This window comes from Acanthochromis polyacanthus, chromosome 3 (genome assembly GCF_021347895.1).
Source record: "Acanthochromis polyacanthus isolate Apoly-LR-REF ecotype Palm Island chromosome 3, KAUST_Apoly_ChrSc, whole genome shotgun sequence".
Classification (NCBI taxonomy): domain Eukaryota; kingdom Metazoa; phylum Chordata; class Actinopteri; family Pomacentridae; genus Acanthochromis; species Acanthochromis polyacanthus.
The window spans coordinates 1,298,795-1,326,067 of NC_067115.1; the positions used below are offsets into that span (position 1 = coordinate 1,298,795).

A 27,273-nucleotide genomic window follows, 5' to 3' on the forward strand; every position below is an offset into this window, starting at 1 on the left:
CCTCGTTTGGTTCCGTGTTGGCTCCGTGTTGGTTCCGTGTTGGTTCCGTGTTTGGTTCCGTGTTTGGTTCCGTGTTTGGTTCCGTGTTGGTTGGTTCCGTGTTGGGTTCCGTGTTGGTTGGTTCCGTGTTGGGTTCCGTGTTGGTTGGTTCCGTGTTGGGTTCCGTGTTGGTTGGTTCCGTGTTGGGTTCCGTGTTGGTTGGTTCCGTGTTGGTTCCGTGTTGGTTGGTTCCGTGTCAGGTTCTGTGTTTGGTTTCCTCGTTTGGTTCCGTGTTGGTTCCGTGTTGGGTTCCGTGTTGGTTCTGTGTTTGGTTCCGTGTTGGGTTCCGTGTTGGTTCCGTGTTGGGTTCCGTGTTGGGTTCTGTGTTGGTTCTGTGTTTGGTTCCGTGTCAGGTTCTGTGTTTGGTTTCCTCGTTTGGTTCCGTGTTTGGTTCCGTGTTGGGTTCCGTGTTGGTACCGTGTTGGTACCGTGTTGGTTCCGTGTTGGTTCCGTGTTGGTTCCGCGTCAGGTTCTGTGTTTGGTTTCCTCGTTTGGTTCCGTGTTGGTTCCGTGTTGGTTCCGTGTTTGGTTCTGTGTTGGTTCCGTGTTGGTTCCGTGTTGGTTCCGTGTCTTCCCTCTGAGTGCATCCTAAAGTGTTTCCTGTGAACTAGGCTCCATCGTGCTGCTGCTGTGTGCATTAGAGCTGTTATAGTATAGATGAGCTCTAAAAGCATTTCTGCTGCTCACAGCTCCTTTCAGACACATTTAAGCAGGAGAAGCTTCATTAGTGGAGAAAATAAATAAATGTGCTGAGTTTTATGTTCAGAGGTCATGAAGCTGTAGGTGGTAGAATTATAAAAACACCTTTAAAACCACATTATGGTTCAAAGACAGCAAACGGTTTAAACAGTTTGAAAAAATAAAAATAATTATTTCAAAAATTAATTTATGAAAAAAAGTTTTTTTTAAATGTTTGCAATTTTTTCTGTCCTTAATATTTATAATTTGTCTTTCTAAAAACAGAAATTATCTATAAAAAATCCACATAATTTAAATACAATGGAAAATACTGTATTTATACTGTATGAAAATCTGTGAATTAATTATATTTTCACAGATTTTATAGTCAAACTAAAAAATTATTAATTGCTGCATTATACCATTAATATTCATCGTTTGTCTTCCAATTAACAGCAAATGTCAGGAAAAAATTTAAGACAATGAAAATAAAATTCAGTAAAAATGTATCTTGTTTTTTTGGCAGATTGAGAATGCAGTGAAAAAGATTTAATTTTATAGTAAGACTGCAAAAATAAAATATTGGCATTTGTAAAAATAATTATTTTAAAATTAAAATAGTGATTTTTTAAATATTTTTTCTTTAATTATTAGTATTATTATTATTTTAATTTGTTTATTATTATTTTTATTTTTCCAATTTCTTGGTCCTGAATACTTTGTTTGTATTTCAAGGAATGGCAAATATCAGGAAAAAACAGACCTGACAATAACAGGAAGTTTATGTACAATTTATCTTATTTTTAGCAGATTCAAAAACAGTAAAAATTATTTAATTTTATATTAAAACATTGCAAAAAAATAAGAAATTGCCATTTGTAGAAAGCTATGGGCTGTAAAAACAGCTTTTTAAAAAAACATTATTACATTTTCTTAATCTTATTGTTTGTCTTTCAAATAACAACAAATATCAGGAATTTTTAAAAACATGAAAATAACAGCAAATTCTAGTGAGTTTTAAATCATTTTTAGCATATTTAAATACAGTAAAAAATATGATTTCACAACAAAACATTGCAAAAAAAAAATTCTATTGGAAAAATAAAAACGCTTACTTCAAAAATAAAATTGTAAAAATATCCACAATCTATAGAATATGATAAATATTTATAATTTGTCGTTCAAGTCCTGGAAAATAGAAAAAATTATTTAATTTCATGTCAAACGTGATAAAGTAAAATGAAAGAGTTAAAATAAACGCCCATGGTTAATCAGTGGTTCATATTAATGTTAAATATAGAAACTGTGATGTTTTTATTGAAGCAGAGATTCTGAATTATTCTCATCTGAGGACAGCATTATTTCTGTGTTTTAATCTGGTTATTATCAGCTGGTTTGTAGAACTATAGCAGCAGACGTTTAATAATGACGTTAACGAGTTTATTTCTGTGTTTTAATCTGGTTATTATCAGCTGGTTTATAGAACTATAACAGCAGACGTTTAATAATGACGTTAACGAGTTTATTTCTGTGTTTTAATCTGGTTATTATCAGCTGGTTTATAGAACTATAGCAGCAGACGTTAATAATGACGTTAACGAGTTTATTTCTGTGTTTTAATCTGGTTATTATCAGCTGGTTTATAGAACTATAGCAGCAGACGTTTAATAATGACGTTAACGAGTTTATTTCTGTGTTTTAATCTGGTTATCAGTAAAACTCCTGCAGCAGACGGGATGTGAAGCGACAGACGAGCAGACAGGAATAGCAGATGTGCAGAAAGACGATGAGCGACTCTGACAGCAGATAGTTTAGAGTCGATTTCCAGCCAGAATCTACAGAAATTAAAAGTAAAAAACGTCCCCAAAGTCCCAGAATGACGCAGTCTGGATGCCGCTTTAAAAGCTTTTTGTCAACCTGTGAACGACAAATTCATCACAGAAAAGAATTTCTGAGCACAAATCAGATCCAGTTCTACTCTGACTTCTGAAATACTGCACCTGATACCATTTAATTCAGAATAAAATTAAATAAAATATATACAAATACATTTAAAATTAAATCAAATTAATATACAATAAAATGAAATAAATATAATTCAGTTGAAATAAGTATAAAATATAATGAAATGAAATGGATATAAAAATATAATGAAACAAAATAAAATGAAATGAAATAATTATAAAACAAACAAAATACGATTAAATGAAATGAAATAATCTAAAATAATATAGAATCAGGGCTGCTCAGTGGTCTAGTGGTTAACACTTTCTCCTTGCAGCAAGAAGATCCCGGTTCAAATCCCGGCCTGGGATCTTTCTGCATGGAGTTTGCATGTTCTCTCCTGTGCATGCGTGGGTTTTCTTCCGGGTACTCCGGCTTCCTCCCACAGTCCAAAAACATGCTGAGGTTAATTGGTTACTCTAAATTGTCCGTAGGTGTGAATGTGAGTGTGATTGTGTGTCTGTATATGTAGCCTGTGACAGACTGGTGACCTGTCCAGGGTGTCCCCTGCCTTCACCAGAGTCAGCTGGGATAGACTCCAGCACCCCCCATGACCCTAGTGAGGATGAAGTGGTGTATGGAGGATGGATGGATGGATGGATGGAATGGATGGATGGATAATTAGAATCAAATGAAATGAAATAAATCTAAAATAAAATGGAATTAAATTAACTTAAATTAAACATAATAAAATGAAGTAAGATAAACAAAATGAATTGAATGAAATGAAATAAATTAAAATATAAGTAAAATAAAACAAATTAAATTAAATTACATAAAATGAAATAAGATCAACTGTATGAAAAAATATAATACATAAAAAATGAACAGAATAGCAAATGAAAGTAATTTCTCATCAATCAGATGATCAGAACCAGTCAGCATGTTTACATATGTAACTAATTAATCCTGATTACAGGTAATCTATTACTCCTCAGCCCTTATTAAAGTAGCTGTGATTTCCCAGTTTGTTCCTAATTATGATAAAAGCTTCCAGCAGTGATTCAGTTTCCTGCCTTTAGACCCCATCAATATTCAGGACTTCAGCAAATATAAATAAAAATCACTTTATAAAAGGACATTAAATCCAGCTGTACAAACACGCACATTGATTTTTCTGTTTTTAAATGAATACTGAGTGAATTATGGTCATTGAACCAGTGGGAGGTAAAGGACACCAGGTCTGAATATGGAGTTAATAATGAGAAATTAATCGTGTTTACTGGATTCTGTGGTTGATTAAACACGAACCATTAGAAAGAGAGATAAGGAGTTAATCAGCTGCTCCTGAACGCACCGTGAGGCGTTCAGGTTCACAAACTGTCGCTGTGGTTTAAAAACCTGAGGCCATGTCAGAAAAAGTGTTCCTGTTGGTCTGACTGATCGATGCTTGGCGGACTCGGACTCATTGGGCACAGTCGCCTAAATGCTTCCTGCACGCTGGGAGACGTTCTGACGGGTTCTGCTGCCAGCTGATGGCGTCACTACAGCTTCTGAATGCACAATATAGCTTTCATTTGACTTTTATTATTTATCGACTGCATGGAATGTTTATGGCGTCTGTGTGTTTCATTGTTTTTTAAATCCGGTTCTCCCTCCGGTTCCAGCGTTTCTCCAGCCGTACGTTCAGTCCTGATTCTAACACAGAGCTCCCTCCGCATCAGAAATAAAAAAAACAGATTTATGACTCAGAAATAATGATATCTCTGCTCATCGAATGCATAAATACAGAGACTCAGGATGAAAGCTGTTTTTAGTTCTGTGGCGTCCAGGATGTCTCTGATCTGAAGCCTTTTCTTCAGCTGTGCTCAGAACTTTACAGTCAGTCAAACGTTCTTTGTCCTCCAGACCAGTGTCTTCTTCCAGAACCTTCCTTAATGTTGTGCTCGGCCCTGCCAGACCTTCTGACTGCCTCATTTTTTACCTTTTACGTCTCATTTTCTGTCTATTTATGGATGGATGGATGGATGGGTGATAATGGATGCATGATGATGGATGAATGATGATGGATGGATGGATGGATGGATGGATGGATGGATTGATGGATGAATGATAATGGATGGATGGATGGATGGATGGATGGATGTGATATGGATGATGGATGAGGTGATAATGGATGCATGATGATGGATGAATGATAATGGATGGATGGATGGATGGATGGGTGATAATGGATGCATTATGATGGATGAATGATGATGGATGGATGGATGGATGGATTGATGGATGAATGATGATGGATGGATGGATTGATGGATGGATGGATGGATGGATGGGTGATAATGGATGCATGATGATATGAATGGGTGATAATGGATGGATGGATGGATGGATGGGTGATAATGGATGCATGATGATGGATGAATGATGATGGATGGATGGATGGATGGATGGATTGATGGATGAATGATAATGGATGGATGGATGGATGGATGGATGGGTGATAATGGATGCATGATGATGGATGAATGATAATGGATGGATGGATGGATGGATGATGGGTGATAATGGATGCATTATGATGGATGAATGATGATGGATGGATGGATGGATGGATTGATGGATGAATGATGATGGACGGATGGATGGATTGATGGATGGATGGATGGATGATAATGGATGCATGATGATGGATGAATGGGTGATAATGGATGGATGATAATGGATGGATGGATGATAATGGATGCATGGATGATAATGGATGGATGGATGATATGGATGGATGGATGGGTGATAATGGATGCATGATGATGGATGGATGATAATGGATGGATGGGTGATAATGGATGCATGATGATGGATGGATGATAATGGATGGATGGGTGATAATGGATGGATGGGTGATAATGGATGGATGGGTGATAATGGATGGATGATAATGGATGGATGGCTGTATGATGATGGATGTATGATGATGGATGAATGATAATGGATGGATGATGATGGATGGATGGATGCTAATGATGGATGAATGATGTCACTTCCTGTCTCGTTTTGTCGTGTTGCGTCTCTACTCATTTTGTGTCTTGTTAGGGTCCGAGCACCGAGGGTGCGAAGGACAGGCGGTGCCAGGGCACCGACTGTCCAAGGCACCAGCGGTGCCAAGGACCCTATTGAAACCCTAGGGTTTATTATTATTATTATTATTATTATATTATTATTATTATTTTTTTTTTTCTCCCGTAAAGTAAATTGGCTTTTTTGGCGGCTCCTATCATTACTCCAAACCGCGTGAAATTGGATGCAACATCAGGACTGGCGAAAAATTGATATTTTATGGGAGTTGCGATGTGCGTGCCAAAAGGCTCTATAGCGCCACCTGCAAGTTGAAAAAGTAGTCATAGGCAACTGCCACAATGTTCATGTACAGCTACAATATTTGGTGGGCATATGCAGAACATCTGGACACACCAAAAGTCAATTACAGCCACGCCCTAACCCAACAGGAAGTCGGCCATCTTCAATTTGCTGAATTTTTCAACTAATCGCTCCTCGGGAAATGACTTGCCTTTTGGCGGCCTACATGAACCAAAACGCGTGAAATTTGGCGTGCACATCAGGACTGGCGAAAAATTTGATATTTTATGGGAGTTGCGGCATATGTGTGAAAAAATGGTCTCTATAGCGCCACCTGCAAAATTGAAACAGTGGTCATTAGGCCAACTTCACAATGTTTTATTACAGTACAATATTTGGTGGGCATATGCACCACATCAGGACACACCAAAAGTCAATCACAGCCACACCCTAACCAACAGGAAGTCGCCATCTTGAATTTGCTGTACATTGTCAAATTTATAGCTCCTAGTGATAAGTCTGAGAGAACTGAATTTGGCCAGTACATGCACCAGACCTTTCTGATGAAAAGTATCAAAACTCACCAGAAGCCAAAGGTGTGGCCATGGCGGAGCCTCAAACAACTGATCCTTCGCCATGAAACAGGAAGTGGTGTCTATTCTTCTCAACATGTCCAATCGTGCCTGAAATTTACATGTATGATGACAGTCCTGTCCTGATGTCATCCACATAGGGATATTCATTGACAGTCATAGCGCCACCTTGTGGTTTCAGGAAATAGACATCTTTACACTTTCATGCCCTATTGTTAACCGGCTTGATCATATTCACTTCAAATGCAGTGACAACAGCCTAAACACATTGATGATGCATCCCAGTGAAAATGGTGATTGTCATCAAAGGGCGTGTCTGTGGCGGCCAAACCAATTTCGATGTTTCGCCATGAAAATTTAACGATTCATATTCTCAGCTGAAAACACTCTATCTGCCTCAGACTCACATGCTGGATACCAGGTCAGTCTGAACACATCCACACTCATAATTTTGAAAAAGTCATAGCGCCACCTGTTTGGTAATAGTAAGTTTAAGGCCTTAATATTTTCAGTAACAATGGCCCAAACTTGGTGATATCATGCTGGAAATTGGTCAGTCAAGTCTTCACCTCTTGGACAATCACACACTGTGAAGGGTGTGACATTTCATGTAACGCTGTTTTGCCGTAGCAACCAAATATCGCCATGAAAACAAAGCCCTTTCTGACAGGTTAGAATACTCCAATGCTCACAAAAATTACCACACACATCACCATTGACCCAAGGAACACACTGTATGCATTCGGCACTTGCACATGCTATGCGCCCCTACAGTATTTTAACAAACTAGCCCCCCCAGCACGTTTCACTACATCCAGTGAATTGGGAGGCTTATAGAGCACATCAGACGCACAAAAAAGCCTCTGGAGCCATGTCCTAAACCCAACAGGAAGTCGGCATCTTGATTAATTGTGAGATTTTTGATGATTTTCTCACTTTTGAGAGTAATACCTCCTAGGGATAATTCCAGGAGACTGAAATTTTGTCAGTCCACACAGCAGGACTGTGATGAAAAGTTATCAAAAGTTTAACCAGAAGCCAAATGGCGTGGCCATGGCGACCATCAGCGTTTTGATGCTTCGCCATGAAAACATCAACTGCTGTATAAACTCTCCTCTGCATGCTCCAATCTGCCTCAAACTTTCCATGTGTGATCACAATCAATCCTGATCACATCTACAGGCCAACAGACACTCTCAGTCGCAGCGCCAACCTGATGGAGGGACAGTAAATGCTGTATAACTGGCCTCTACATGATCAAATCAGCCTTGAAACTTTTCATGAGTGATCAGAGTCCAACCCTCATCACATTCACTGTGTGAAATACACTCTGAGTTACAGCGCCACCTGGTGGATAGACAGGAATGCTCTATAACTGCTCTGAACATGCTACAGTCGGCTGAAATTTTAAATGTATGATGGACTCTGGTCCAGATGCGATTCAGAGGCCGACATACACTCTCAGTCACAGCGCCACCTGGTGACGTGCGTGGATTCACGACCAGCGTGGATGCGAGGACCCGTCCATCGCTGCTTGCAGCTTTAATTTTTGGTTGTTTTCTGTTTTCCTTCAGTGATCAGTGTCTTTGGGTCATTTCAGGAAACTTCACATCATTTATGGCTTTTTTTAATTTGAACATTTTGAAGCAAATCTGCAGTAATTTTCCACAATTTCTACTTCAATTTAACAAAGTTCAGTCATTTCGGATCATTTATCCTAATTTGCAGTTGGTAAATTCTGAGACCTCTCCATCATTCTCTTCTCCTTCTGGATGCTCTGGTTCATCAGAACTCTAAATGAGCCTCAGTAAGAGTAGATCAACCCCTCTAGAAGCTGCTTGGTTGAAACCATGGTGTCTTTGAAGCATAACGTGGCTTTAAAGGTGTTTTCTCCACAGGTTGTACTTCTACTGGGTAATGAATGAGTGTTTTTCAGACCACAGAGAGAGTTTAAAGCTCTCTGTGTTCCAGACGCTCAGGGAAGCTCCTTTAGCTGATTAGAGGCAGATTGTGGAGATGCACCCCTTCTTTTGTGAACTCTATGTCTCCTGGAGCAGCTCGGACCATCTGCTCTGTCAGCTGGAATGTTTTAAATACAATATCTGAGATCACAGTTAGATTCACTGGAGTTCAGTTTATCTTCATTGATGACCATTTTTTCAACAATTCTGCACAGATACATAATTTTAGGCAGTTTTTAAGTCAATTTATGCAATTTCGTTCTTTCGGTTTTTTCGAGTCTTTTTGCCATTTTACAAGCATTAGGGCAGAAGTTTATGTCCTGTTGATAAATTTTAAAGTCATTTTGAATCTGAATATTTCAGCTGTAGAAAGATGTTCTCCATTGCTGAATGGATCTCCAACTACTTCCTCCTCTGTTCTCTGTTTCTGAGCATGCTGCATTCTTATTTATTCATCCAGTTAGCTTTGTTGTCCCTTTATGTTCATTTTAATAAGTTTTTTAACAATTACAATCATTTCAACAATTCTGCACAGATTTACACCATTTTAGAGTGAATTTGTGTAATTCCAGGCCCATTTGTGCATCGTTTTAAACCATTTTTACACTCATTTGCACACGTTTGTCATTTTAGACCATTTTACACTCATTTTGCACACGTTGTCATTTTAAACATTTTTACACTCATTTGCACACGTTTGTCATTTAAACCATTTTACACTCATTTTGCACACGTTTGTCATTTAGACCATTTTTTACACTTCATTTTGCACACGTTTATGTCATTTTAAACCATTTTTTACACTCATTTTGCACACGTTTGTCATTTTAACCATTTTTACACTCATTTTGCACACGTTTGTCATTTAAACCATTTTACACTCATTTTGCACACGTTTGTTCATTTTAGACCATTTTTACACTCATTTTGCACACGTTTATGTCATTTTAACCATTTTTTACACTCATTTTGCACACGTTTGTCATTTTAAACCATTTTTACACTCATTTTGCACACGTTTGTCATTTTAGACCATTTTTACACTCATTTTGCACACGTTATGTCATTTTAAACCATTTTTACACTCATTTGCACACGTTTACATCATTTTGGACAATTTTTTGCCATTTTATTTGAATTAATGTGATTCTGGACAGTTTGTGAGTCATTTTCACCATTTATTGCACTCATTTTGCTCAGGTTTGTTATTTTTGACAGCGTCTGAAGCATTTTTAATATTTTTAACAGCTAAGACGGGTTTATGACATTTTAGACAAGTGGTTGAAGACAAAGCAGAAGATTTTTCTTGTTTTCATAGTTTCTTGCTCTGATAAATGGTGTAATATTTACTGGTTGGTTCTGGGGTTCAGATGGGTGAAGAGTTAGAGGACAGGTTTGATCAGAGCATCATCTAAAGAGCCTTTAAAACGCACCACCTCCTTGTTTACCTGTGAGGAGTTCCACCCTCAGTCGGCTTGCAGGCCCGACCGACAACTCAAAACCGGATCAGACGTGCTTTAGAGCTCCTAATCTGTGGGCAGATTTAACAAAGTGAGAACGGAGCCTCTGAACACAGACGGTGAGCTTAGCTGAGTGAGAAACGGATACATATACACCGAGGCCATATGTCACGCCGGGATTAAGACCTTTCTGTCTTCTCATCATCTGTCTTTTCATCTGCCTCCTGCCTCCAACAAACAGTGATGGTAACATCACAATCAACAACACGTCTGAACGCTGAACGGACGCCGAATACAACCGCAACCAGCTCTGGAGTCAGCTGACACTGATATTATTACCATGGAGACGGATGGATGGATGGATGGATGGATGGTGATAATAACGATGGATGGATGGATGGATGGATTGATAATGGATGATAATGGATGGATGGATAAAGGGATGGATTGATGGATGCTAATGATGGATGGATGGATGATAATATATGATGGATGGATGATGATGGAGGATGGATGATAATGGATGGATGGATAGATGGATGATAATGGAGGATGGATGCTAATGATGGATGGATGATTGGATGATAATGGAGGATGGATGCTAATGATGGATGGATAGATGGATGATAATGGAGGCATGGATGCTAATGATGGATGGATGGATGGACGGATGGATGGATGCTAATGATGGATGGATGATGAATGATGATGGAATGGATGATTATGGATGGATGGATGATAGTAAATAATGGATGAATGATGGATGCTAATGATGAATGATGGATGCTAATGATGGATGGATGGATGGATGGATAAATTATGGATGGATGATGGATGGATGCATGCTAATAAATGAGTATATGGATGCTAATGATGGATGCTAATGAGGATGCTAATGAGGATGCTAATGATGTTTGACTGTAAATTTGCTGCATGTTTCGATCAAACTAGAACATCTTTTGGACACAGAGGGATAAAAACAGACGATGAAAACAGAAACTTCCCTCTGTTTGGTTGTAAAGGGCGTTAAATGAAGGTGTAGTTGTTGTTTTTGTTTCTTTTCTAGCGTTACGTCAGCGGCAGCAGAGAGCTCTGTGGTGTTGTTGAGGCTTAGAGCCAGGTCTCTGTGCTGCACCACGTTAAACAGATTTACTGCTGTTCAACTCTTCTTTTTTCAATTTGTTCACTCAGTCTGTCCATCCATCCTTAATCCAGGTGTGAGAGCAGCGTTTATCTGCTGCTCAGGGACCAGTCCAAAGCCACAGGTCTGTTCTTACTCACATCGCTGGAAATAAAAGAGCTTCTCTCTGTTTTGGTTTGAAGCTCGTGACTTTAACGTGCTTCAACGGCACATGTGTGGCTGAAACCATGTGTTTGTGTGACAGAGTCTGTAAACGTAATAAACCAACCATAAGGAGCCTAAAGATGCTAAAAAGCGCAGTGGTGGTGATGATTCCATTCATTTGTTCCATTAAACTCATTTTAACTCAGTGTGGTTCAGTCTGAAGTCTCTGTGGAACCAGAAACAACACAAAGACGGAGAGAGAACTCAGAATGTACCCAAATCAGCTGGGAAGCCAGCTTAAAGTGAGAAAATCTGATGTAAAATGACTAAACTTTGTCTAAATTGATTAAAAATAGTCTTAAATTACTCAAAACTTACTTAAAGCATCCAAATGTATGTTAAAAAATCCAATAAATGACTTATATGACATGAAATTTGTCCAAAACGACAAATGAAATCCTACAAAATGATCAGTTATTGACATGTTTCAGAAAAATCAAGACACAAAACAAAAAGAATAGATTTTGAAGAATGTTTCTGTGAGCACTGACCCATATCAGCTACAAATTAGGGCAAAAAATTAAAAACGACTCAAAATTGTCCATAGTGAATTGAACTTTGTCCAAACTGACTCAAAAATTGTCCAAAATTACTCAAGATTTGCTTAAACTGTCAAAATGCTTGTTCAAAAATTAAAAAAAATGTCTTAATGATGTGAAATTTGTCTAAAATGATAATCATCCAAAATGACTAATAGACTCAACTGAAATAGTTTAAAAGGAAATCTGTCTTGTTTGGTCCCTCATTTATTTAAAGTTTAGTTTTAAATCTAAAAATGGTTTGAAAGATCGATGGAAGAATTAAATGACAAAAAAAGGCACAAACAAGAAAAGTGAGACGAAAATGAGTAAAACAAAACAGATGTGGAATAAAAATGGACCGGAAACGAGAAAATGAGACGTAAAATGTCAACAATGAAGCAAAAACAATCAGAAAAATGACACTAAATGACAAAAATGAGACACAAACCAGAGAAGTGACAAAGAATTATATGAATTCATTTAAATTTGATTCATCCAGTAGGTTTTTAATTTCCTTTCATGTTACTTTTTAAGAAGTTTTGAGGCATTTAGAAGAATTTTTCAACAATTCTGTACAGATTTATGCACCTTAGACAATTTTTAGGTCATTTTTGCATTTTGTTTGCACAAATTTGTGCCCATTTAGGACTGATTTTGAAGAATTTTGAATCTGTATTTTTAAAAAATTGGAAAGTTTATGACATTTTAAACAATTTTTTTGTAATTTTGAGTGAGTTCATGTAGTTTCTGACAGTTTTGAGTCATTTTTACACAAGTTTATGTCCTTTTGGGTGTGATTTGAATCTGAGTAATTCCAGCTGTAGAAAGATGTTGCACCATGCTGATGTATGTCCAACTACTAGATCTCTGTTCTCTGTTTCTGAGTCATGCTGCATTAATTTATTCATCCAGTAGCTTTGGTTTTACTCTGTCATCTCTGTTTTTTGTCTTATCTGTGTCCCATTTTTTTGTCATTTCTATCAGATTTTTTTCATATTCTGTCTTGTTTTTGTCATTTTCTCTCATTTTCTCATTATCCATCTCATTTTTTTTTCATTTTCTATCTCGTTTTGTCATTTTCTCTTTTTATTATTTTTATCTCGTTTTGTCATGTTCTACCTCATTTTTGTTATTTTCTATCTCGTTTCTGTCATTTTTTTTGTGTCTAGTTTTGGTCATTTGTGTCTCATTTTTGTCATTTTCTATCTCGTTTTTGTCATTTTCTATCTCGTTTTTTTCATCAGTATTCCTGAAGTTCATCTACTAGAACAGAACCCCGTCAACAGTTGTCTTGTGTTTTGTTTTTAAAGATAATTATCCTTTTCCTGTTTTGGTGGTGAAAACGTTGAGGCCCTACAGGAGTTAGAGCAGATCTGGGAGGTTAGGATCCACTGCGGAACATTTCAGGAACAGGACGACAGATTGTGCGTTGGCTGATAATCGCGGCGCTCTACCTGCCAGCACGGATCTCGTCTGGCCTCGGAGGCCTCGGGCGGCCGCTGAATCACCGTACAGTGAGCTGTTCCAGCTCTGATGAGGTTTCTGCATCAGCGACCTCCTGATGAGTCCGGTTCCTCTGCAGCCATGACCACGCTTCTTTTACCGCTTCTTCTTCCTCTCAGGTAGCAGAACAAAGCGGCCGTACGGTTCGGTTCTCGGGGAATTGTGCTCCACCCCGACCCGACCGATGCCCTTTGGTTCCTTTGGTCTCATCTGTTTGGAGCAGCAGAGGTTCAGTGGAGTGGAAGAGCAGCGATGAGGCTTCCAGTCACTGAGCAGAGCAGCTAAGCCGCCTCTCACGGTGCATTCTGGGAGTTTTCCTACGGAGTGATGCTGGCACCGGGATGCTCGGATCACTCTCGAGGGATCGCTGCTTTGCTTTTTACTCACACAGACCTTTAAGTCAGAGAAAAGAGAACAAACGGCTTTAGAGCGATTCCTGCTGCTGCCCTCCCCCACGTAGTTCAACACCACACACAGATAAACCTCTTCTACGCTCATTTTACACGACTTTATGTCAGTTTGGTCATGAGTCATTCCAGCTGCAGGAAGATGTTTCACCATGCTGGATGGATGAGCATTTTTGAAAAATCGTTTTCAGCCATTCTTTACAAATTTTTGTCATTTTAGACAAATTTTGCATCGCTCTGTGCAGGTTTATGTATTTTTGAGTCATTTTTGAACAAATTTTAAATAATTTTGGACATAAAAAAATCCATTTTTACCAGCCACAATATGTTTGATTCACCTCGTCACTCTCACGGTGCATTCTGGGAGTTTTCCTACGGAGTGATGCTGGGAGGCTCGGATCACTGGAGAGATCGCTGCTCTGCTTTTTACGCACACAGACCTTAAATCAGAGAAAAATCAGATAAAAAGGGAACAAAGTGATTTCTGCTGCTCGATATGAAGGTCCTCCTCCCCTCCCCCACGCCGTTTTAAATCCAGAGGTAAACCTCGTTAATCAGGTTAAAACTGCACAGCGTCCAGGCAGGATGAGTGTTTAATAGACAGACTCTGATGTAATGATGCTAATTATTCAGAAGAGTGAAAATATGACGACGAGCAGCCTCAGGTGTTCCTGCTGATCACCAGAATGTTTTAAAGGTTAATCCTGCAGTATGAGCAGCTCTTTCATCAACGTCACATCTGTAATGCAAGAATAGAATTACTGTCGGTAATATGGAAACTTTTTAGTCATTTTGGTTGAATTTGACCTCATTTAGGAAAAGTTTCTGTCCTGAGTTTGTGTCCAAGCATAAGACTTTAGTCTAGTTTGGAATTATTTTGGAACAAATTGAGTCATTTTGTAAAACTCTGAGGTATTTTGAACAAATTAGAAGCACTTTAGAGTCATTTGAGTCATTCTGGACAAGTTTTTGCTGATTTTGTTAAGATTTTTAGGTGATTGTGGGCGCTTTTTTTAACCATTTGCTTGAATTTAAACTATTTTAAAACTGGTTTTAGGCAAAATTTGACATATTCATTCTGGTCAAAAAGATTTTTTTAGGATTCATTTTACTAATTCTGGATAACTTATTAGTCATTGTGATTAATGTCGAAGTCATTTTGGACAAGTTATTTTCATTTTAGAACAATTTAGTTTTCGTTTTTTTCCAACCAGTGTTGTGTATAGTTTAGTAGTAGACAAAAAACCTTCCTGTTTACTACCGCAATCTCAGTAGTAAACAAGATGATTGTACTTCCTGTTTATTACTGGAACCTTAACAGTAAACAAGATGAGTCTACTTCCTGTTTACTACCGGAACCTCAGTAGTAAACAAGATGATTCTACTTCCTGTTTATTACTGGAACCTTAACAGTAAACAAGATGAGTCTACTTCCTGTTTACTACCGGAACCTCAGTAGTAACAAGATGATTCTACTTCCTGTTTACTACCGGAACCTCAGTAGTAAACAAGATGATTCTACTTCCTGTTTACTACTGGAACCTTAACAGTAAACAAGATGATTCTACTTCCTGTTTACTACCGGAACCTCAGTAGTAAACGAGATGATTCTACTTCCTGTTTACTACCGGAACCTCAGTAGTAAACGAGATGATTCTACTTCCTGTTTACTATCGCAATCTCAGTAGTAAACAAGATGATTCTACTTCCTGTTTACTACTGGAACCTTAACAGTAAACAAGATGATTCTACTTCCTGTTTACTACCGGAACCTCAGTAGTAAACAAGATGATTCTACTTCCTGTTTACTACCGGAACCTCAGTAGTAAACAAGATGATTCTACTTCCTGTTTACTACCGGAACCTCAGTAGTAAACGAGATGATTCTACTTCCTGTTTACTACCGGAACCTCAGTAGTAAACGAGATGATTCTACTTCCTGTTTACTACCGGAACCTCAGTAGTAAACAGGAAGTAGAATTATCACCTTTCTGACAGCATCAACAAAGTCGGAAAATGTCGAAGCTTCTTATTGTTTTCTTCCTGTATTATTGTCAACATTCAGAGGGTTAGGGGGTTAGGAACACAGAAGATGTTCTGTGAAAGGTAGAACATTCTCAAATCAACGTTCAAAGAACATTTTCCAGATGTTATCGAGACCTCAGATGGATTTTTTTTTTACAAGATGTTCCTGTAATGTGATATATGAACAAAGCTGGAACATTCAAATTCCTGCAGTGGTCTGAGGATGTTTTAGGGGTATTGTTGATAACATGTTCTTCTCTAAAACATTCTCATGAAAAACAAAAGAAGAACGTTCTCAAACCAACATTCGGAACATGTTTCCTAGATGTTATCGAGGCCTCAGATGACAGAATATCCGTCTTAAGTCATCAAAGTTTTAGAATCACCTCTGATTTTCCTGAATGTTTTATAACTTGAAATGTGGATCTTTTTAAAGACATTTGTGAATTTTTAACTCGATCTATTAAAGTACTTTCTGAGATAACGTTCTTTAAAAGTTGTCCATCGACCCACTTTTGGCAGAGTTTTTTCACATTGAAATTTGAGGCTGTTTGGACAACGTCTCAGAAAATACTGAAGATAAAGACATGAAATTTTAACTGTTATTTCTTACCATGTCATTGATTCACAATCTGTAATATCTGTACTTTTCACGTTTACTCTGGTGAATTATCAGAAACAGAAACACATCCAGGGAACCAATGATTGTTTCTAGGACTATAACTGTTCACAGTAGGATACATCCCATAAAACTGATGGTCAAATGTGGTGAGGAAATCTAGTTTAAGTGATTTTTGTCATTTTGGTAGACTTTCACCTCATTGAGGACGTTATTTTGTCCTAAGGTTGTGTCCTAGGATAAGACTTTTTGAACAATTTTGGACAAATTGAGTCTTTTTATGAAATTTGTGAGTCATTTTGTAACACTTTGATGTATTTTGAACAAATTAGAAGCACTTTAGAGCCATTTCAGTCATTCTGGACAAGTTTTTGTTCATTTTGGAATTTTTTTTAGGTGATTGTGGACATTTTTTGCCCTTTTAGTTAAATTTAAACTAATTTAAAAACAATGATGGGCATTTTTTTTTTGAGAAGTTTGTCAAATTTTCAGTCGTGTTGGACAAAAAGAGTGTTTACAGACCAACATTACTCATTTTGGACAAATCTTTAGTAATCTTGATAAATGTTAGTCATTTTGGAGAAGTTAGTTTCATTTTCGACAAGCAATATTGTGTATAGTTTCATAGTAGACATTAAACTGCTTAAAAAGTGATAAATCTGGACCCACCTCTATGGACTTCAAGGACCTGGAATGTTCTAAGTGAGACTAAACTTAAAGAGTGGAAGCAGGAAAGGAGAACGTCCCCTGGAGAAAGTTTTAGAGCAGACCTACCGACAACTGGAGAAAGTTCTAGAGTAGACGTACCGACAACTAGAGAAAGTTCTAGAGTAGACCTACCGACAACTGGAGAAAGTTCTAGAGTAGACCTACCAAAAACTGTACTTGTAGGAACTAAAATGTCTTGTTGTCTTTGTGTCTGCAGGACTACCGGGTCAACATCTTCCTCCGTCAGCAGTGGAACGACCCTCGACTTGCCTACGCCGAGTATCCGGACGACTCTCTGGACCTGGACCCGTCCATGTTGGACTCCATATGGAAACCAGATCTGTTCTTCGCCAACGAGAAGGGAGCCCACTTCCACGAGGTCACCACGGATAACAAGCTCCTCAGGATATTTAAGAACGGGAACGTCCTGTACTCCATCCGGTAAGCTGTGAAAGTGAGGCGCGAGCCGCCACAGGACGTTCCTTTGTGACGCAAAGCCATGGACAGATTCTCTTTAATGCGACCAGAATGGACGGAGCAGTGCCTTTATTCAGTGTCTGCTGCACTTTAGCGCTGTCATGGCTGGAGGCTCAGGCTGAACCCACAGCGGAACACAACAGGATTTAGAGAACACACAAACCCAAGCAGAAGCGCGTCTCTGTGTGATGGACGGTCTCACTGAAATGAGTTTTTGGTCTGAGCACAGCGTTGTTTTGTAAGCTTACAGCATGTTTCGGTATCGAGGGGAACAAAAATATATTTCCTCGGATTTAAAAATGAATGGTTTAAACTGATTATATTAAACACTATATTAAAAATAATGCATCCCTAAGAGGTGAAGCAGTTTTAAATTACTGGACATGTTAGTCACAATGTGAGTCCATTATTCACTGAGAGTCAGATTTAAAACCTGTCATGAGGCGTTACCACATGAGATACCATCAACATTAACACTTTCTGCCAAGAGGACCACATGAATTTTAAATCCTAGTTCAAACATGATGCATAAGACATGTTCTGCATAGCATGCCTTTGAGATTTGCTAAGTGCATGAGTGGCAAATCCCCATTTCAGTTGTAAATCGATTAATTTTTTAGCCCTTATGGAAAATTCTGACTATTTCCAAGACAACCATCTGTCGGACCATCAGAAGAACTTCTGCACTTCCCAAGTTACAGACTCTAATCACAGAATTCCACATAATTACAGCTGTATTAATTAATTTAATTAGCATGAAGCTCTGAGCCTTGCAGTGGTAATCAGTTAATTTGATGTGTTTTAGGGTTTCCGGGTGTGATTAGCTGCGTAGAGCATATTCCAATCACAGCTCTCAGCAAAGGAAGGAGGTTACGTGAACTCATTAATGTTCAGGTAAACAGCAGATGACAGATATTCACAGTACTGCAGCTGATTACTGTTCTACAGGATGTGTATACACATGTACGGATGTGAACAGACGTTTACCTACGCTCGTAAAGACCAAGCATCTGATCTCAGTGTTCAGTCTCCAGTGAATCCTTTAACTCTTCATTTTTTGGGATCTTTGAAACACACAAATCTTTGTCGCTAAAAACAATCCTATATTTTGGTTCTTTCATTGATTTATTAAAGGTCTTCTGGGTCAAAAATATACAAACATCAACTTTGATTATTAGTTTGGGTTGAGGGAACTCTATTTTAATCTAATTTCTTTGTTCTATGAACTCTTAACTTCTCCTGAGTGATTCCAGTCGACTACAGCTGCTGACTCCTCTGATCCAGTTTAAACAGAACCGTTAGATCCACTCATTAGACTCAAACACTAGAGGGAGAAAATCTGAGGAGGTCATCAAAGATCTGAAGAAGAAAATCATCCACTAGAAGAAGTCATAAAGTCACTTGGAGCCATTTGAAAGCAGCTTCAGATCCAGAATCATCTTCATGGTCCAGTTGTGTTGCTGACACCATCAGGAAGAAAACTCAAACTATCACCTGCTGCTGAGAGACGACTGGTCAGGATGGTCAAGAGTCAACCAGGAACCATCGGAAAGCAGGTCTGGATGTAGGAGAAGCTGCTGGAACACAGCTGTCAGTGTCTACAGAGTTCCAGAGGATCCATGAAGAAGGAAGTTCTTCCTGTAGAAGCAGAACCTTAAAGCTCCACTCATCACATGGACAAAGACAAGAGCTTCTGGAGCAAAGTTCTGTGGTCAGATGGAAGAAAAACTGAAGGTTCTCCTTTAACCCCAAGAACACCCAACCTACCACCAAGCATGGAGGTGGCAGTATCATGCTCTGGGGTTTCTAGAAGAGCTTCTGGACTGTTTCAGACAGGATGTTGGACTGGTTCTGGACTTTATTGGGACTGGTTTATGTCTGGTTCCAGTCTTGATTCTCCTGGTTCTGGATGTGATTTAAAGTTGGTTTAGGATTTATTTTACTCTGGATCTGGTCCTGGATGAGGACTGGTTTAGGACTGTCTTGGACTTTTTTAGGAGTAGTTTAGGTTTGGTTTTGGTCCCAACTCTGTGCTGGTTTTGACTTTTTTAGGACTGGTCTCAGACTGTATTCTGACTGGTTCTGAATAGTTTTTGGACTGGTTTAGATTTGATTTCGTCCTGGTTTTAGACCTTTCTAGAACTTTTTAGGATTGGTTTAGGACTTGTTTCAGACTGTCTTGGGCAGGTCTTTTTTAAACCCCAAAAACATCAAACCTACCATACAGCATGGTGGTGGCAGTATCATGCTCTGTGGAACTGGAGCTTTCCACAAAGTAAATGGAATAATGAAGGAGGAGGATCACCTCCACGTTCTTCAGGAAAACCTAAAACCATCAGCAGAAGGTTGATCTTGGACACAGTTGGATGTTTCAACCAGACAATGAACCCAAACACACATCAGACATGGTCTGATGTCAGAAATGGTTGAAATGAAGGTTCTAGACTGGTTTCCCCAAAGTCCTGACTTAGACCCATCAAGAACCTGTGGACTGATGAAGAAACAAGTCTGAGAGAGAAAGACAACTAAATTTGTCGTGTTTCTGACTCAGACTTGAGTCAGTTAAATTGATAGTACAATGATACTGCCACCTCCATGCTTTACAGCAGGTTGAGTGTCCAGAGGAGTCGAAGATAAACAGAAGATTTAAACCAGAAGAACCCAACTGAGTCTGTGTAGGTTCTCATTCATCCAGGTCATGGTTATCCAAAGTAGTTTAAATCAATCCACTGGACTTTAAGAAAGTTCCTTGAAGACGTTTCACCTCTCATCCAAGAGGCTTCTTCAGTTCTGGTGGTGGTTGGTGTTGCCTCAGCTTTTAAACCTCTGTGAGGTGTGTCCAGGGCTGTTATTCCAACAACCGATACCAAGAGTCAGTCAGTTAGTCAGACGAGTCTTGGTATTGGTTGTTGGAATAAGATAGATAGATAGATAGATAGATAGATAGATAGATAGATAGATGGATTAAACCTTTATTAATCCCACAGTGGGGAAATTTACGTTGTACAGCAGCAATAGGACATTGGATAAAAGAGAGAGTGCAGCGCACAAAGCACACAATGCATATGTATATAAGAATATTTTCTTCAGAAGAAGAAAAGAAAAGAAGCAGTACTTACAGCAAGACTTTTGAAATTGCACAGCGTCATTATTTACATTTTTTATTGCACAATTAGTAAATGGGTGAACAGAAACTACTGGGAGCTTGATTGTAAAGTGTGACTGCAGCAGGAAGGAAGGAGCTGCGGTATCTCTCCTTCAGACACCGCGGGTGAAGCAGTCTGTCACTGAAGGAGCTGCCCACTGATCTTACTGTTTCCTGCAGGGGGGGGAGGTGTCCTCCATGATAGACAACAGCTTTGTCATCATCCTCCTGTCTCCCACCACCTCCACAGGATGAAGGGGGCAGCCCAGGACAGAACTAGCCCTGAACACACCTCAGAGTTTTAACAGCTGAGGCAACACCAACCACCACCAGAACTGAAGAAGCCTCTTGGATGAGAGGTGAAACGTCTTCAAGGAACTTTCTTAAAGTCCAGGGGATTGATTTAAGCTACTTTGGAGAACCCAACTGAGGTGAAACGGACCAATTTATCCAAATATTAACATTTCTGTTTGTATGTTTTGACACAGCAGATTTAGTTATGTTTCCAGAAGACCTTTAATGTATCTAACAAAGACCTAAAATGCAGACTTGAAGAAATGAGGTTTTACTCCATTCCTGATCACTTCTGTCTTTGCTCTCAGGTTAACGTTAACTCTGTCGTGTCCCATGGATCTGAAGAACTTCCCGATGGATGTTCAGACCTGCATCATGCAGCTGGAGAGTTGTGAGTATCAGTTCACCCTCACAGATAAAACTTTAATCCAGCTGTCAGCCACATCTGGGTTTGATGTATGAAGCTCCTTTATCCAGGCGAGAGCTGTTCAAGGTGTCGTACTGAGGAGGGATTCAGACCGATTGTTCTGAATCATGTAGAAATTCTGGGATAAAGACGTAACTTAAGACACTGTGTGGACTGGATGTCAGCCAAAATCAGAATTAAATCTGATCCTGCTGATCTTCTGTGTTACTGGAACATCACCGGTAATCGTTATCTTCTGCCATATTGGAGCAAAACCACCGAGAAGTCGGGTTAAAACAGCTCCTGGAGCGCTGTGATGCATGAATGAGGTCCTGGCAAAAAATCAAACTCTAATGATGGAAGTGATTCAGAAACAAAAAAGTCAGTAGTAATAAATAAAATAAAATGATATCAGATAAATCACAAATATAATTTAATATAATACATTAAGGTTAGATAAATAATATAAAATAAAAATAAGATGATTTGCTTAAAATTCTCTGATTGCTGCTTCTTTAATGTGAACATTTTCTTGCTCCTGAGTATCTTTGGGTCGTAAACAAAACAAAACTTAAGCGTCTTGCTCCATGTTTCACCGTTTTCTGTTGGATAAACTAATCATCCATGAAATGATAATTACAGCCCTGGTGGAGGAAAAAGGCGTCTTCATGAAGTTTACGGAGTAAATCTGGTGGAGAAGGTCAAAAATATGAAAGAAACCCCTGAGGAGGGTTAATGTGACACCTGTGCAGCCCGGCTCACCTGCAGCCACGCCGTTTATTATTCATGGTAGTTTTATAGGAGCTGCTCAGATCCAGGAGAAGCAGCTTTTACCTGGTGCAGAATGAATGTTCAGCGCTGTCAGTTTGTAGATTAATAAGTGAACACGGCTCAGCCCTCGCTCCACCGGCCTCGTCCTGCTCCGGTTCATTATTCAGCAGCTTCGTGCCGCGTGTGGAAACGTATTTTCCACGCGTCCGCCTGGATCTGTCTCTGCAAACACGGCGGCTTAAACTCTGCACGCCAGTTCAACATGGACTCCTCCACCTGTGCAGGACGGAGCTTAACGCTGCCAACAGGAAGTGATTTAGAACACTGCCCTGATGCTGCTGGACCGAGGTAAACAATCAGAGGTAAACAATCTGAAATAAACAATCAGAGGTAAACAATCTGAAATAAACAATCAGAGGTAAACAATCTGAAATAAACAATCAGAGGTAAACAATCTGAAATAAACAATCAGAGGTAAACAATCTGAAATAAACAATCAGAGGTAAACAATCTGAAATAAACAATCAGAGGTAAACAATCTGAAATAAACAATCTGAGGTAAACAATCTGAAATAAACAATCTGAGGTAAACAATCAGAGGTAAACAATCAGAGGTAAACAATCAGAGGTAAACAATCTGAAATAAACAATCAGAGGTAAACAATCTGAAATAAACAATCAGAGGTAAACAATCAGAGGTAAACAATCAGAGGTAAACAATCTGAAATAAACAGAGGTAAACAATCAGAGGTGAATAATCAGAGGTAAACAATCAGAAATAAACGATCAGAGGTAAACGATCAGAGGTAAACAATCAGAGGTAAACAATCAGAGGTAAACAATCAGAGGTAAACAATCAGAGGTAAACAATCTGAAATAAACAGAGGTAAACAATCAGAGGTGAATAATCAGAGGTAAACAATCAGAAATAAACGATCAGAGGTAAACGATCAGAGGTAAACAATCAGAGGTAAACAATCTGAAATAAACAATCAGAGGTAAACGATCAGAGGTAAACGATCAGAGGTAAACAATCAGAGGTAAACAATCAGAAATAAACAATCAGAGGTAAACGATCAGAGGTAAACAATCTGAAATAAACAATCAGAGGTAAACGATCTGAAATAAACGATCAGAGGTAAACAATCAGAGGTAAACAATCTGAAATAAACAATCGGAGGTAAACAATCGAGGTAAACAATCGGAGGTAAACAATCGGAGGTAAACAATCAGAGGTAAACAATCAGAGGTAAACAATCTGAAATAAACAGAGGTAAACAATCAGAGGTGAATAATCAGAGGTAAACAATCAGAAATAAACGATCAGAGGTAAACAATCAGAGGTAAACAATCAGAGGTAAACAATCAGAGGTAAACAATCAGAGGTAAACAATCTGAAATAAACAATCAGAAATAAACGATCAGAGGTAAACAATCTGAAATAAACAATCAGAGGTAAACAATCTGAAATAAACAATCAGAGGTAAACAATCTGAAATAAACAATCAGAGGTAAACAATCTGAAATAAACAGAGGTAAACAATCAGAGGTAAACAATCTGAAATAAACAATCAGAGGTAAACAATCTGAAATAAACAATCAGAGGTAAACAATCTGAAATAAACAATCAGAGGTAAACAATCTGAAATAAACAATCAGAGGTAAACAATCGGAGGTAAACAATCAGAGGTAAACAATCAGAGGTAAACAATCTGAAATAAACAATCGGAGGTAAACAATCGGAGGTACACAATCGGAGGTAAACAATCAGAGGTAAACAATCAGAGGTAAACAATCTGAAATAAACAGAGGTAAACAATCAGAGGTGAATAATCAGAGGTAAACAATCAGAAATAAACGATCAGAGGTAAACGATCAGAGGTAAACAATCAGAGGTAAACAATCAGAGGTAAACAATCTGAAATAAACAATCAGAGGTAAACAATCAGAGGTAAACAATCAGAGGTAAACAATCTGAAATAAACAGAGGTAAACAATCAGAGGTGAATAATCAGAGGTAAACAATCAGAAATAAACGATCAGAGGTAAACGATCAGAGGTAAACAATCAGAGGTAAACAATCAGAGGTAAACAATCAGAGGTAAACAATCTGAAATAAACAGAGGTAAACAATCAGAGGTGAATAATCAGAGGTAAACAATCAGAAATAAACGATCAGAGGTAAACGATCAGAGGTAAACAATCAGAGGTAAACAATCAGAGGTAAACAATCAGAGGTAAACAATCTGAAATAAACAGAGGTAAACAATCAGAGGTGAATAATCAGAGGTAAACAATCAGAAATAAACGATCAGAGGTAAACGATCAGAGGTAAACAATCAGAGGTAAACAATCTGAAATAAACAATCAGAGGTAAACGATCAGAGGTAAACGATCAGAGGTAAACAATCAGAGGTAAACAATCAGAAATAAACAATCAGAGGTAAACGATCAGAGGTAAACAATCTGAAATAAACAATCAGAGGTAAACGATCTGAAATAAACGATCAGAGGTAAACAATCAGAGGTAAACAATCTGAAATAAACAATCGGAGGTAAACAATCGGAGGTAAACAATCGGAGGTAAACAATCGGAGGTAAACAATCAGAGGTAAACAATCAGAGGTAAACAATCTGAAATAAACAGAGGTAAACAATCAGAGGTGAATAATCAGAGGTAAACAATCAGAAATAAACGATCAGAGGTAAACAATCAGAGGTAAACAATCAGAGGTAAACAATCAGAGGTAAACAATCAGAGGTAAACAATCTGAAATAAACAATCAGAAATAAACGATCAGAGGTAAACAATCTGAAATAAACAATCAGAGGTAAACAATCTGAAATAAACAATCAGAGGTAAACAATCTGAAATAAACAGAGGTAAACAATCAGAGGTAAACAATCTGAAATAAACAATCAGAGGTAAACAATCTGAAATAAACAATCAGAGGTAAACAATCTGAAATAAACAATCAGAGGTAAACAATCTGAAATAAACAATCAGAGGTAAACAATCGGAGGTAAACAATCAGAGGTAAACAATCAGAGGTAAACAATCTGAAATAAACAATCGGAGGTAAACAATCGGAGGTACACAATCGGAGGTAAACAATCAGAGGTAAACAATCAGAGGTAAACAATCTGAAATAAACAGAGGTAAACAATCAGAGGTGAATAATCAGAGGTAAACAATCAGAAATAAACGATCAGAGGTAAACAATCAGAGGTAAACAATCAGAGGTAAACAATCTGAAATAAACAGAGGTAAACAATCAGAGGTGAATAATCAGAGGTAAACAATCAGAAATAAACGATCAGAGGTAAACGATCAGAGGTAAACAATCAGAGGTAAACAATCTGAAATAAACAATCAGAGGTAAACGATCAGAGGTAAACAATCAGAGGTAAACAATCAGAAATAAACAATCAGAGGTAAACGATCAGAGGTAAACAATCTGAAATAAACGATCAGAGGTAAACAATCAGAGGTAAACAATCAGAGGTAAACGTTCTGAAGTAAACGGTCAGAGGTAAACAATCAGAGGTAAACAATCTGAAATAAACAGAGGTAAACAATCAGAGGTGAATAATCAGAGGTAAACAATCAGAAATAAACGATCAGAGGTAAACAATCAGAGGTAAACAATCAGAGGTAAACAATCAGAGGTAAACAATCTGAAATAAACAATCAGAGGTAAACAATCTGAAATAAACAATCAGAGGTAAACAATCAGAGGTAAACAATCAGAGGTAAACAATCAGAGGTAAACAATCTGAAATAAACAATCAGAGGTAAACAATCAGAGGTAAACAATCTGAAATAAACGATCAGAGGTGAACAATCAGAGGTAAACGATCAGAGGTGAACAATCTGAAATAAACAATCGGAGGTAAACAATCAGAGGTAAACAATCAGAGGTGAACAATCTGAAATAAACAATCAGAGGTAAACAATCAGAGGTAAACAATCTGAAATAAACAATCGGAGGTAAACAATCGGAGGTAAACAATCGGAGGTAAACAATCTGAAATAAACAGAGGTAAACAATCAGAGGTGAATAATCAGAGGTAAACAATCAGAAATAAACGATCAGAGGTAAACGATCAGAGGTAAACAATCAGAGGTAAACAATCAGAGGTAAACAATCAGAGGTAAACAATCTGAAATAAACAGAGGTAAACAATCAGAGGTGAATAATCAGAGGTAAACAATCAGAAATAAACGATCAGAGGTAAACGATCAGAGGTAAACAATCAGAGGTAAACAATCAGAGGTAAACAATCAGAGGTAAACAATCTGAAATAAACAGAGGTAAACAATCAGAGGTGAATAATCAGAGGTAAACAATCAGAAATAAACGATCAGAGGTAAACAATCAGAGGTAAACAATCTGAAATAAACAATCAGAGGTAAACGATCAGAGGTAAACAATGAGAGGTAAACAATCAGAAATAAACAATCAGAGGTAAACGATCAGAGGTAAACAATCAGAGGTAAACAATCTGAAATAAACAATCAGAGGTAAACGATCTGAAATAAACGATCAGAGGTAAACAATCAGAGGTAAACAATCAGAGGTAAACGATCTGAAATAAACAATCAGAGGTGAATAATCAGAAATAAACAATCAGAGGTAAACGGTCAGAGGTAAACAGAGATATCACATGTCAACAATGACACGTCTGACAAGATAAAAAGTTTATTTTGGACTAATTGTGAGGTGTTTTGAATCTGAATAATTCCGTCAGTAGAAAGATGTTCCTCCATGATGAATGGATCTTCAACAACCTCCTCCTCTGTTCTGTTTCTGAGCCATGCTGACTTTATTTATTCATCCAGTAGCTTCAATTTTCTTTCATATTAATTTCAGACAAGTTTTGCGGCATTTACAATAATTTTTCAACAATTCTGCACAGATTTCTGCCATTTCAGACAGTTTTTGAGTCATGTTACACTGATTTCACAGAAGTTTCTGTAATTTTGGACAAATATTGAAGCATTTTAACTTTTTATTTC

At 38.0% G+C, this 27,273-nt stretch overlaps 1 protein-coding gene across 12 annotated transcripts in view; it reads left to right on the forward strand.

Annotated features, from left to right (window-relative positions):
• Positions 1–27,273, forward strand: part of glra3 (glycine receptor, alpha 3) — a 154,400-nt gene that overhangs the window by 23,419 nt on the left and 103,708 nt on the right. For 9 of the 12 annotated variants that reach the window (XR_007941160.1, XM_051946333.1, XM_051946336.1 and 6 more), the window contains exons 4-5: positions 17,378–17,601; positions 21,385–21,467. The exons of 2 other annotated variants lie outside the window; for them this stretch is intronic. Coding sequence is in view for 9 of the 10 variants with exons in the window: in XM_051946333.1 (XP_051802293.1) it covers positions 17,378–17,601; positions 21,385–21,467 (307 nt within the window). In the remaining variant the exon portion in view is untranslated. The remainder of the gene's footprint in view (positions 1–17,377; positions 17,602–21,384; positions 21,468–27,273) is intronic. One more of the 12 variants, XM_051946337.1, reaches the window with a different exon arrangement.